At 37.4% G+C, this 13,494-nt stretch overlaps 1 protein-coding gene across 5 annotated transcripts in view; it reads right to left on the bottom strand.

The window, feature by feature from the left end:
* palld (palladin, cytoskeletal associated protein) overlaps positions 1-11,561 on the bottom strand; it is an 87,265-nt gene extending 75,704 nt beyond the window's left edge. For 4 of the 5 annotated variants that reach the window (XM_056259839.1, XM_056259842.1, XM_056259841.1 and 1 more), the window contains exons 1-2: positions 11,328-11,560; positions 7,919-8,836 (exon numbers count right to left, since the gene is read on the bottom strand). In XM_056259839.1, coding sequence (XP_056115814.1) covers positions 7,919-8,835 — 917 coding nt within the window. In that variant the 5' untranslated portion in view covers position 8,836; positions 11,328-11,560. Of the gene's footprint in view, positions 1-7,918; positions 8,837-11,327 lie in introns of all 5 variants that reach the window. The other variant, XM_056259843.1, reaches the window with a different exon arrangement.
* Between the last annotated feature and the right edge of the window lie 1,933 nt (positions 11,562-13,494).

Raw genomic sequence — 13,494 nt, 5'->3', positions numbered from 1 at the left:
CACGCACACTAGAGTCACCTAAATGTCTGTGGAAAAGATAAAGGCTTCATGTCACATGTGTAGATTCTCACCTACACACACACACACACACACACACACACTACTCTGAGAGTTTTCTGGGTTTCATTCCTTAGATGCATAAATCTACAGAGGCACCTCTATCAGCCTGGGCACTATATTTACCACTCTGCCAAACCCAATGTTTACCCAACGCCTTGCCTCTCCAGTCTCCACACCTGCAAATGATTGGGGCTAATGGTTTAAATGAAAGAATGTGAAGAGGGAAGATATACTCCACTCTACTAGAGATGATGTCACCCGGTCACTATCTTGAGTTCACCACGGATCACTAAAAGACAAATCGAGAAGGCAGTCAGTCACACTGACTTCCTGGTAAGACCGATTTCACAAAAACATCAACCTTACAGTGGAAAAATCAATTTCTTTTTCTGAAGGAAATTGTCCATTAGGTTTACATTGCACTGCATATCCTATTATCTATCCTCACTGACACACAGAAGAAAGGCATTGTGTTTGGATCAGCCAGTCAGTCAAACAGACACGGAACAATTATGTTGCACAGTAAGTATGAATGTTTAATGCGCAACACTTAAAGAAAGATGCATTAGCTTACTGACTCAAAATTATGTCAGTCAACTCTAATGTAGTCAGACTGGAGCTTGACACATGCTGATGATGTCATTTACAGGTTCAGTAGACGCAAAAGAAAACCGGCGCTGTTTCGACACACACGATTTGATTTCAAAAGACAGCATGAGAAAGTCTTCACACCCATGACTGTGTGAAGTGATGTGAACTACAAAAATTCATAGCCGATCAACAAGTTATGAATGAATAGTGCACATAAAAGGCAACATTTGATATTCACATCAGCCAGTAGACATAGAAATGATATAAATATAGTAATTATTCACATGACATAAATATATTACAATAGTATAGTGTACTCAGTGTAAAGACCCGATTATTGAATTGGTTTATTTTATATAAATGGAATGCCCATTCAGCGTGATTCATTGCCATTTGACCTTCAAGGAGCAAATCAAGTTAAGACAGAGGCAAGAATATGCATGTCTGATTCAGACATTAGATGCAATAGATACTTTCAGGAACTCTTAATTCACCAGTCTGTTTATATTAAACCACTGTCTATACTGTTTAAGATGGAAACTAGAGACATACTCTATTTACTCAGTCACAATTTCCATTTTTACACAATATGTGTAAAAAAAAACTGCATCTGACACTCCTAATGGAGTTTTTGATTTAATTCAGTACTCTCATTTTGTTGCCCAGTAAAGATATCCAGTAGAACATCCCTAAAATAACAAAGAAATCTATTAAAATTGCATATTTATTGTTTTAAACATATTAAATATCATCCAGTTTAGCGTCTCTGTTTTAAATGTTTAGATATTATTACTGGAAAACAAGACAAAAATACCGATTAAGAGAAAGATTTTGTTGTGCTTGAGTTTGGGGAAAATTAGTTTCTGGAGCAAACAAAAAAAACAAAAACAAAAACAGATCAATATATTTTCATAAATTGGAAAATTGTTCCCATTTGTTACTCTGAAGTCTTAGTATTTTCCAAAGGGATTTCCTGTTCTGCAAGAAATTTCTGTCTCCCTCATGTCTCCAGAAACTTCAAGCTAGCCTCTCTAACTTTAGCCCATCCACCATGCATACTGCGAAAAAACATGTCTCAATAAATATAACCCTGGGTTATGTAACACCTGTATGTAATCATTACAGTATTTATACCGAGGGTCTCTGCGGTGTCTATGAGAAGAAGGTTTCTGAGAAAATAAACTATATCTGGTCTTGCACAATCTAACTCAAACTTGAGATGCAACACTCCCACCTAGAGGCCAAAAACACACCGAAATCTTGGATAAATGGCAGGTCACATGCTACGGTCAACCTGATTTAAATCTTTGTTGATCCTAGAACAACATATCAATCAATCAATCAATCAATCAATCAATCAATCAATCAATCAATCAATCAGATTTGAGGTACAAGTTTAAAGTTTATGTCAAGTTTTGGCTTACAAACAGGGTTAGGTGCTTATACATCAGTGTTATTCACCTATCATTCTGATTTTAGGGATACATTATGGGTATAGTTACTTAGCATTAGGGGTAGGGATAAATATTCGGACAGGAATGTTGTCCCAGGATTAACAGAATATGTTGACCCAGGAACATGCCTTACTTGGCAAAATCCCTGTGACCCACATGCTACATCTCCCTGTGGAGCTTTTCTCTGTGCTCTCTCTCTCTCTTTCCGACATCTACATATTCCCTAAGAAGGTGGAGAAAGGTGGAGAAAGTAAAGCTGTGTGGAAAGTGTCAAGTCATGGCATAGATAGCATTCCAGAGCCTGGCTCCTCCATGCCGACCAGAGGACTATTTATATTGACAGGATGAGGCCCGGTTGCAGTGGCAGAGGGAGACGGACGAGGCTTTGCATTTCCAGTGTGCAACCACTACGTCCCTGGAGTCCAACTGTATCTCTGTCCCCTTTCATTATGCAATTCTACGTGGGCTGAAATCCCATTTTACTGTTGCCCCTCTCTAGCTCTACATTGAACCTCCTGTTGCTGGGGTGGAAAACAGTGTGTGCTGCTGTGCAGATCGTGTTTATGCACTCAGACTATGGTAACAGAACATCAAACATCTTATCATCAGGCTAAAAACCTATTTATTTATTTTTGCTTGAAAATAGGGTTAGCCCTAACCCTAACCCTTTTTTTAAATACTGGGTTAAATTATTTTGATACTTTCCCCTTCAATTCATAATTTCTATAATAGCAACTTGTAAGTGCTGAAATGACTTTCCTTGCTGGTCCAGACTGGTTTATACTGGTTAGATCTGGATTAATGCTATTCTAGCTGGTGAACTATGCTGTTTGACAGCGAAATATACAGTAGGCCTGTTTCATGCCACACATGTAAACAATGCATAATCAGACCAAATTAACAGATTCCAGCATTCATACTGCTGGTGTAAGCAGCCTGAAAATATGGTGAAAATGCACTATAAACCTCAGTGTAACCCTACTACTCACCCATTTACTCACCCAAAAAAGAAAAGAAAAAGAAAAAAAGTTTAGCCACACAAACAGTACGTTCTGTTTGGTAAATCTGACTGAATTCAGATGATTTAAGAAGTTTATAACTACACTTTGATTAGTCTTCTGTTACTATTTGGATGTAGTGCCTCTCCTCATGTTATTTAAAGCGGTGGTTGATTATGATTTCACTTTTCTAACTTTAGTTAGTGTGTAATGTTGCTGTTTGAGCATAAACAACATCTGAAAAGTTGCGATGCTCAACGTTCAAAGCAAAGGGAGATCTTTTCTTTTAAAGAAATATTTTTTTAATGACTACAACAAATGGCTGGAAGGGACTACACGAGCTTCCTTCCGGGTTAGTGACATCATGAACCCTAAAATTGACATAAACCCTGTCCCTATTTATTATTATTTTTTCTTTATTTACTTTCTTTATTTTTTTCTTTTCATTTCTTCTCTACCCCTGACATGTATGGTTATATGTACTCTTGTGTGTAAACTGTTTTGTTATCATTAAAATTCAATAATAAAAAAATAAAAAAAATAAAAAAATAAAATAATAAACCCTGTCCCAGGAACAACAAGATTTATAGATTATCAAAACAGAATATGCTAATCAATGACTAGAAGATAACTACACATTAGCTACATAAATTCATCAACTAACCATTCAGAAATGTTTTCTAGATGTCGTCACTTCTTCTTGAGTCTCTCCATTTTTCTGACTCCGGTTTGAACATAAAAGGCTAAACGTTTTTGACATTTTCAGTGCATGTCTATGTGAGGTAAAAGGACACAAATTGTTGTAGCTCCGCCCTTTGTGCCGAGAGCATTAACTCATTTGGATTTAAAGGGACAGACACAAAAACTGTGTTTTTGCTCACCCTCAAAATGTGACAACTTTAACATGCTATATAAAAATATCTGTGTGGTATTTTGAGCTAAAACTTCACATACACACTCTGGGGACATCAGAGATTTATTTTACATCTTGTGAAAAGGGCATTATACCACCCCTTTAAATTTCACATTGAAGTTAATGGGTAAAGTCAATATTTTCAATTACTCAGTCATCATAACCATTTACTTCCATGGTATTTCTTTTCCTACTATGGAAGTCAATGGGTGCCGTCAACTGCATAGTTACCAACATTCTTTAAAATATCTTATTTTGTGTTCAGCAGAAGAAAGAAACTCATACAGGTTTGGAACAACTTGAGGGTGAGTAAATGATGACAACATTTTCATTTTTGGGTGAACTAACCCTCCCTTTAAAAGAAACACAGAATGTACAGTACATCACATTTTCTATTTAAAGTTTTCAGTGTTTTTGAGTATGGAATGTGGACAGTGGAAACAAGACCCCCACCAACACCCTTACATGCCAGTAAAAACAACGGCAATAGACATCACATTAAAGAAAGCATCTGACTGATGGTTCTTAGAATATTTCCTCAGTGTTATCAGTGGAGTGGGGAGATCAGCTCTAATGAAAATCGCTTTTTAAAACCACTCAGGTGTTCAGTTGCACTTTTAATTTTAATGAGAGGGGTATGGGTAGCAGATTAACAAAAGTGTGGAAAGTAACTGAGTTCACAGACCTCATCCCTTCTTTGCAAGAACACACAGCGCTCCAGAACAACATCAGTTACTAGAATGAAAGCGTCTGCTAAATGTAAGTAAACAACCCCACTCAAACAGCAGCTGTACCAACATGATTCCTAAGGTGGGTAATGGGACCACACAGACATTCTGTGATCTGTTTGCCACCCCTAATTTCCACATAGTGTCTCATTGGACACTGCCCACACGATGTGGGTAGTTGCATCATCAAGAGTATCTCTGAAACATGTACACACACATATGCATGCTGTCTTAAATGATCTCAAGCCCATGATTCTGTTCACTGATCTCAATAATGTGTGCACTTAAAGCATATAGGTAGGTATATACTGATGAATTTCAAAACTTGCAATGACCAAATTGAGAAAAAAAGTTGATAGATCTAATGGTTTCCCAACCCTGTTCCTGGAGGCACACCAACACTACACATTTTCCAACTCTTCCTAATCGATCACACCTGAATCAACTCATCAGCTTGTTAGTAGAGACTCCAAGACCAGAAATATATGGGTCAGAAAAGGGAGACATCCAAAATGTGCACTGTTGGTGTGCCTCAAGGAGCAGGGTTGGGAAACACTGGTCTAAGGTGTTTAGACCATCAACAAATATATGGCAAGTTGCCAAGTGAGCTTAAATTTAGAGTATAACCTTTGATGAGATTATGTTCAGTGTCCGCTCTGATCCCACTGATTAAGACTTCAACCCCACTAAAGGAAGTCAAAACAAAAGTTTAGGGGACAGGGGGTCTTATATATATTGTTTTAATGTGTATTGGACAGTATATCTACACAATAAAAGTATTGTCATTACCACTTTAGTTTTACACAGCACAAATATATTATCAACATTTGCATTGCACGACAAACATCAATAACCTAATCCGTAATCTCGAAAATTACTAGAAGTTCTATTTAAAAGTCAATTCTCCTTAAAATAATTCTATAACTCACACACTTCCTTTGTGTTTCTTTGGAACATTTGCAGGGATCGTTCTAAGATTCCACAGTACTGCAAGGAGTCCCCTCCTTGCAGGAGGACTGAGTCTGGCGTCGCACCAAGGCTAGCAGCAGTATCACTAAAAATAGCATCTGTTTGTGTTAACTTTCCAGTACTGGCATAAAAAAAATATCCGCAATGTCTGCTTTCATGAATCTATTAACCCTTGTGCATCTTTATGGACATTTTTGTCCTTTTCATTTTTTTTTTTTTTATCACTTTGCCTGTGTTAATGCTAACTGCATAAAATTTGGCACAGGTGTGTATTTTTATTGTAATTTTACTATTTCACCGCCATTTTCTTAAAAAAATATTTTTTGCACTAGGTACACAAAATACTCCCACTCAGCGCCTTTTGGACAAAAATGTCCCCATTGAAACCCATTAAAACTGCCATTTTTAATCCCAGTGCCATTTAACTAAAATGATGCAATCTTTGTCAAGAGGCTTTCATTCTGTTGGCAAGGCTTCAAATTTTAAATTTTTACTATTTTTTACCAGATGGTGCCATTTTTCCAGGTTTGGCCTATAAAATAAATATCGCTTTATTCCTGTTTTCTGCTTCGGCATATTATAGAGCCAATTGGATAAATTGTGCAACGATAATTGTGTGGGTGTGTTGGTATGGATGTCTGAGTGTGGTTTGTATGCGTGTAATAAAAAAAAATTGTGTGTGTGTCTGTTTGTGTGCTTGTAAAATTTGAGAGAGAAAAACTCAATTGCAAATCTAAAATCCAATCACTGTGTCCACCAGTGGAGGTTTGCTGGCACCCAATGGGGAAAATCTGTTATTGCACCCAAACAAAATCTTACCGAAAGCTCATTTTTTGAGATATCAACCTCAAATTTGGAACACAACTTATTTAGATTTATGGCTTTGAATTTATATCAGTTTTAGAGTTCAACATGTTTCATAAAATATATATTTTATATAAAATAAGGATAATAATGTTCATAAATAATTTTCATAAACTTAAACCTCTATACAAAATGTTTGGTTTCACTTTTTTCACTTGTTTAACTTCAGCAATAATCTGCCAAGGGTCTTCTTTAAAATGAGACCAAACTTAAGTCTTTGCTCCCAAGCCTAACATTTTTATGACAGTTTTTTGACATGGACATTTTTGTCCACTTTGTAGCTATGTGTAACTTTTTTTTTTTTTGTTAATGCTAACTGGATGAATTTTGGCACAGGTGTGTATTTTTATTGTAATTTTACTATTACACTTCCATTTCCTTTGAAAAATCTTTTTTGCACTAGGTCCAAAAAATACTTCCCTCTCAGCGCCTTTTGGACAAAAATGTCCCCATTGAAACCCATTAAAACTGCAATTTTTAATCCCAGTGCCATTTAACTATAAAATTATGCAATATTTGTTAAGAGGCTTAAATTCTGTTGGCAAGGCTTCAAAATTTACATTTTTACAATTTTTTATCAGATGGTGCCATTTTTTCCAGGTTTGGCCTATAAAACAAATATCGCTTTATTCCTGTTTTCTGCTTCGGCATATTATAGAGCCAATTCGATAAATTATGCAACGATATTTGTGTGGGTGTGTTGGTATGGATGTCAGAGTGTGGTTAGTATGTGTGTTATAAAAAAATATGTGTGTGTGTGCATGTGTGTGTTTGTAATATTGAGAGAGAAAAACTCAACTGCAAATAACAAATGCAATCACTGTGTACACCAGAGGAGGTTTGCTGGCTCCCAATGGGGAAAATCTGTTACTGCACCCAAACAAATTCTTATCGAAAGCTCATTTTTTTGAGATATCAACCTCAAATTTGGAACACAACTTATTTAGATTTATGGCTTTGATTTTCTTGCCGTTTTAGAGTTCAACTTGATTTATAAAATATATGTTTTATGTAAAATATTTTTCATAAATAATTTTCATAAATAATTTTCATAAACTTATACCTATATAACTTTTTTTTTGGATTTACTTATTATTATTTTTTTACTTCAGCAATAATCTGCCAAGGGTCTTCTTTAAAATGATACCAAACTTAAGTCTGTGCTCCCAAGCTTCACATTTTTATGACAGTTTTTTGACATGGACATTTTTGTCCTTTGTGTAGCTATGTGTAACTTTTTTTAATTGATGCACAAGGGTTAAGTACATTCAAGAAAACAGCACAACCCAATACTAGCAGGTACTGGCAATACCGGAGTAACAGAAAGAATGGTTTTCATACCTGACTAGCGGAAGGGGGTTTCCAGTGACCCGGCATTCCAGGCGGATAGGACTTCCTTCTGCTACTTCCTGGCTCTTCAGTTTCTGGGTGAAGTGTGGAGGAGCCATGGGTCCATCTAGACTAACACCTCGTCCCTGATGCTCATCTGACTCAACATCAACTCGGCTCTGCTGCACGCCTTCCTGCTTGGGCTCAGATGAAGATGATGAAGGTGGCTGAGCCTGCTGCATGGCCAGCCGGTGGCTCCTTGGAGACAAGTAGCCACTGTCGGGTGAGGAGGAGTCTTCATCAACTTTCTGCTCCACACGTGTGGAGCCTTTGAAGATGGAGGAGAGCTCCTCAATGAAGGTAGCAGCTCGGCTGCAGAACTCAGTAGCTGAAGCAGCTCGTTCGTTGAGCTCCAGGCCTCCGTGGACCAGCCGGGGCCGGTCCTGCTTATATACTGGCGTGATTGTTTTTTGGCAGATGAACTTTTCGGGCGATTCAGGAGCAGTGCAGGGCTGGTTAGGCCTGCTGAGCGGCATGCTCTGATTGGATGTGACTTTGCCGGATGTGGCGTCAGCTGACTGTGATGTTGAATCTTGGAGAGCGTGGTCTTTGGTTTCTGAGTAAAGGGGCAGGTGCTCTGTGGAAACGGGTGGTTCATCTAGGTCATTTGGGTCACCTGCGTCACTCATGGCCTCTCGAGCCAGGTCCAGACTGAAGTTCATCTCGTCCTGGCTCAGGAAAGCAGAAAGTTCTGGAAAGTCCCCATCCCCACTATCTAGCTCAGGTACTGAGTCCAAGTAAACCTCACCATCAAGAGATGGCACTGAATGCACGCCCCCATCCCCCTCGAAGGACACGTGCCCTGGAGGACATGCCTCTTTCATCAGCAGAGAGAGGGGGAGTGTGTCATTCCAACTCCTGTCCTGCATCCTGCAATACACAAATCCATAAAAAGATAGGTGGGAAAAAAAACTATAACATTTTTCATAAAAAGTTTTATAAAAATACATAAATCAGGAATATCATAATCATAGTACTGAGCAATTTCTGTTATACGCCGTATTCATGCACTCAGATTAGTGTAAACACACTCACACCAGAGATAGATCACGGGCAGTTGTCGTATGATGACTCAGGCAGGCATACTTTGAGCACAGCTGTCCGGCATTAACAGGGCATGAGTGCCATTTAACACTGATGCTGCCTTTATCTTGTTTATTCCCTCATCTATTATCTACTCTTTACTGTCCTCATATCAATCTATATCTATTTTTCCATTGACTTCTGAAGACAACCCGACACTGTACATTTTGGGGTCTCAATAATCTGACACATTAAATAAAAATAAACATAGTAGCTACTGTTTAAAACTTTGATCTGTAAGTTTTTATTTCTTGATAAAATTGGCAGTAAAGACTTCTACATTGCTACAAAAAAGTATTTCAAATAAATGCTGTTCTTTTGAACTTTCTATTCTTAAAGATGGAGGAGAAGAAGAAGAAGAAGAAGAAGAAGAAGAAGAAGAAGAAGAAGAAGAAGAAGAAGAAGAAATGTTTCTTGAGTGTTAAATCAGCATATTAGAAAGATTTCTGTGACACTGAAGACTGGAGTAATGATGCTGAAAATTCAGCTTTGCAATTACATTTTAAAATATATTAAAATAGAATTGCAATAACATTTCATAAAATTACTGTTTTTCTCTATGTTTGACTAAATAATTGCAGCCTTGGTAAGCATAAGAGCATAACTTATGCTTCAAAACTTTTGAACAGTGTTTTTATATAAATAAAAATAATGACATTAAATATATGCATGCTACTTATTTATATGTTGACATTTTTATATAAATGTAAAAAATAGCATGTGTATGATGGAATCTTATTAGGTTTCATAAAAGGTGGGTTCATAAGGCACTTCATAAAGCTAATAGTTTATTATAGATTCTTGAGTAAATATAAGTGAATTTTGAGCAAATATTTACACTATAATGCTTAGAATGACTATAATGCTTGTTTATTTGTATTTAATAAATTTACTTTATTTGTAAGTCATACGTTGAAAAAACAACATTTATAAATACATTTCTTTTCAATCAATTTAATAGGCACATTTTTTATATTTCAATTAATCTCCCAAATACATGCATTGGATTGTGGGATATCATACTAGTCATCGAGGGATGCTCTATGCTGCCTTCAAACCCCAACCTCATAAGGGATCTTAATAGACAGAATGTTATGCAACAGGTAAACTTATTAAACGCACTAGCATTTTGAACTTCACTCTCAAGTACAGTTGTTATAGTTGATCCATAAATGTAAACTAATATTTTATTAAAGAAAAAAGTTTTGTTTTAATGTATTATTGGCTGCCTCATGACCCTATATTGTGGATTTGAGTTTTGTGGAAAAACAGTGTCGGAATCCGACAGTGAATGATTGCATCCTCAATAACCTGTGGAGAGGATCCTTCGCCATAATTCAGGGAGAGTGTTTGGTCTGACATACCACACATTGGTGAAACATTATTATGAGACAGTGTCTGCAGCATAGCGAAACCCTTCAACCAACAGATCAGGTCTCTGAGAAAACACACCTCAGCTCTGAATACGTGCGGGGGAACTGGCCAATGTGTGTTAACACTTCATGCACATGTCTGAGACACGTTAATGTGTTCCTGCTAACTTTATGACTACTTTTCTACTGTGAATGCTTGTTTGTACATGTATATTTATTATTTATGGCCTATTAATTGATGACATAAAGTGCTTTATTTCAATCATGTCTTCAGGTTTTGTTAAAGTCGACTTTGTCTACACAATGTTCACATAAAGTGACCAGGTGTTGTATGTAAAGGTGTGCGGGCATGTGTGTGTATATGAAGAGACATGACACAGTGTGACTTTCTATCCATCATGGCGTCCTGAAGGCCGGCTGTTGTTATTTTTAATCCTCAAGGGCTGCATTTCACAGCAGCAACCACCTCCCCACCAAGAGTCCTTTTTTACACATAAGCACACACACATGCTGCTTCTGTATTATTCATGTGGAAATTATGGCATCTTTATTCTGTACTGTTGAATTATAAATAGCGGAATATAAATGTGACAAGCCAAACAATTGTGAAAGCCAATACTGACATGCTTGATTTTCCATCTCTGACGCGAGCAGTTGAATGCATGAGTGTTGAAGTATTAATCTGATGCCGGACGAAACTGAATGAAATACTAAACTGAATGTTAAGCTGAAACCAAATAGTACAGATGACCATTCATTTGAGAACTGTTCTGAATCGAATTATATAATTTACTATAATTTGTTGTTTTGTAGCAGAATGAATGTTATTCACATTGGATCTTCTACTTACAGTCAATGACATTATATATAAACAACAACAAACAAAAAAAACAACAGCCATTTACCTTAAGTCCGTTTTTGGAAATATCTGTCCCCGTCAGAGGGTTCCAGTTTTCCTCAAGATCTCTATGCCAGAAAATGAGAAAAGATGTCTCCTTTCCTCAAGGAGTTGTGGGTCTTTTCTCTGTCCTAATTTTCTTTTGTCTTGTTTTACTGAGTGCTCTGAGGTGAGCCGGTTAGAGTGGCTGGAGAGTGGCCTGCTGTCCCATCTGTCTCGGGCCCTGGCGCTTAATGAGTACCGCTAATTTTGGAACCTAGCTCAGGTTACACAGCAAGAGAGAGAGAGAGAGAGAGAGAGAGAGAGAGAGAGAGAGAGAGAGAGAGAGAGAGAGAGAGAGAGAGAGAGAGAGAGAGAGAGAGAGAGAGAGAGAGAGAGAGAGCTCTGGGGTGTTTAGCATTCAAGTGCCCACACCACATCACAGACACATAATTTTCATATCCACGAAGGCATGTAAATGCATTTTGCAGACATACACTTGACTGTTCGGTTAAAAACAAGCCACCAAAGCACTGCACTATGAAACCTACAGCACAGGTAAAATAGCAAATAAACTACTCATTTAACTTCTCAAAATATCTTTGTTTTTGTCAGCTTATGTAGTATCATCTGTCCAAGAAACTTAGTAGTCCTAATGAGTGTGCATGTAAATGTGTAGATTTTTCCGTAGTGCACTAATTTTATAAAAAAGTACTATGACGCTTTAAGTAATGCTGCGTTCCAGGCAACCTGTAACCCGTGTTTTTCCAACCTTATACCCGTGAAAGTACACTGGAACGCCAGTCAAACCCGTGACTTCCCACCCGTGAACTCGTACTAGATCGATGTACTCCCAGTTACGAGTTCTGACGTCACATAGCCCGCAAAACCATACAAAACAACAATGGCAGCCCCTACGGATGCAGTGTTTCTGCAGGCGGTACACAGTGAGAATACACTTTAGGACAATATAACGTTGCAGTCAAATTAATAATAATATACTAATAATGATATAATACACACAAGATTATGTATTACAATGTTATGTGTCTGAAACAATAAGTATGTATATACACACAGGATTATGTATTACAATGTTATGTGTCTGAAAAAATAAGTATGTATATTGCGCTCAGGTAGTTTGGCATGACTGGCCTAGAATGCTACAAACTCGTGAGTCGTGGTTTGAAGTCGTGATTTACATGCTCAAAAACCTGCCTGGAACGCAGCATAATATTCATCATTACGAATCCATTTTAGTACGGAGACATGACACTTTCAGAACCAATGTGTGCCAGTCACTAAAGACTCTACATTTAACCTTATATCAATAGCTCAGTCGCTAAATATACTGTTATCCCAATAAGACACCCCACCATTAACAGAGATATATATCTCCGATCTCTATATATATCCTTTATATAGGAACGAGGACACAACAAAAACTGCAACAAAGTTTACATGCTCAGAAGCTACATTGGTAGACTATGTTTTTTGGATTCGAATTTGGATTCCTCTTACTGTCTATACTTGATGATACAGCAAGATAAGCAGCTTCATGTTTTTTGGATTTGTGACACTTTCTGGCTGACTAAGATGGAAATGTAACCACTTTTATAATTCTTTTAAAGTCTTTTTGAAGCCTGAAAGCTCCCGTTAAAAACAGCAACCAGGATTGTAATTTCTCCTTTACTGTTTGAAGGAAGAAAGAAATTCATTCGGGTATGGAATGACACGAGGGTGAGTAAATATTGACAGTTTCTTTAACATGTAAAAACGAGAGCCTCACCGTGGTTTAAGAGAGGTGTTTGAGACGGACGGCAGATGTGGCCGTGAGTGTTGCAGTAGGAGTCTATTTCAAGACACTTATCACATTCACTTCATAAACACTGACAGCGCAGAGCTATTCCCGTTTCCCAACAATCCATGCACTGATTACAGTTGAGCCTCAATGACAGGGACAAAAAGTTCTGTCACAGCTGCATCAATGAGTGAAAGATTATACTGGAAAGTTTGTTATTCATTTTTTCCTTTTTGTTAAATGAAGGACACATAAAAAGCTTTGAAATGTTTCTCTGATTTGCACACTACCGGCATTTCCTTAGACTGGACAGCAAAAGCTCTTGCTTATTTAGGCCAAGAAGCAACCGCTTAGACAGTAAGAGTCATTTTAGTGACATGCAAATTACTTACAC

This window comes from Rhinichthys klamathensis, unplaced genomic scaffold, assembly GCF_029890125.1.
Source record: "Rhinichthys klamathensis goyatoka isolate OS25496 unplaced genomic scaffold, OSU_Roscu_1.1 h1tg000170l_1, whole genome shotgun sequence".
Classification (NCBI taxonomy): Eukaryota; Metazoa; Chordata; class Actinopteri; order Cypriniformes; family Leuciscidae; genus Rhinichthys; species Rhinichthys klamathensis.
The sequence above is the reverse complement of the archived record's forward strand: the minus strand, read 5'-3'. Positions and strand labels throughout refer to the sequence as shown.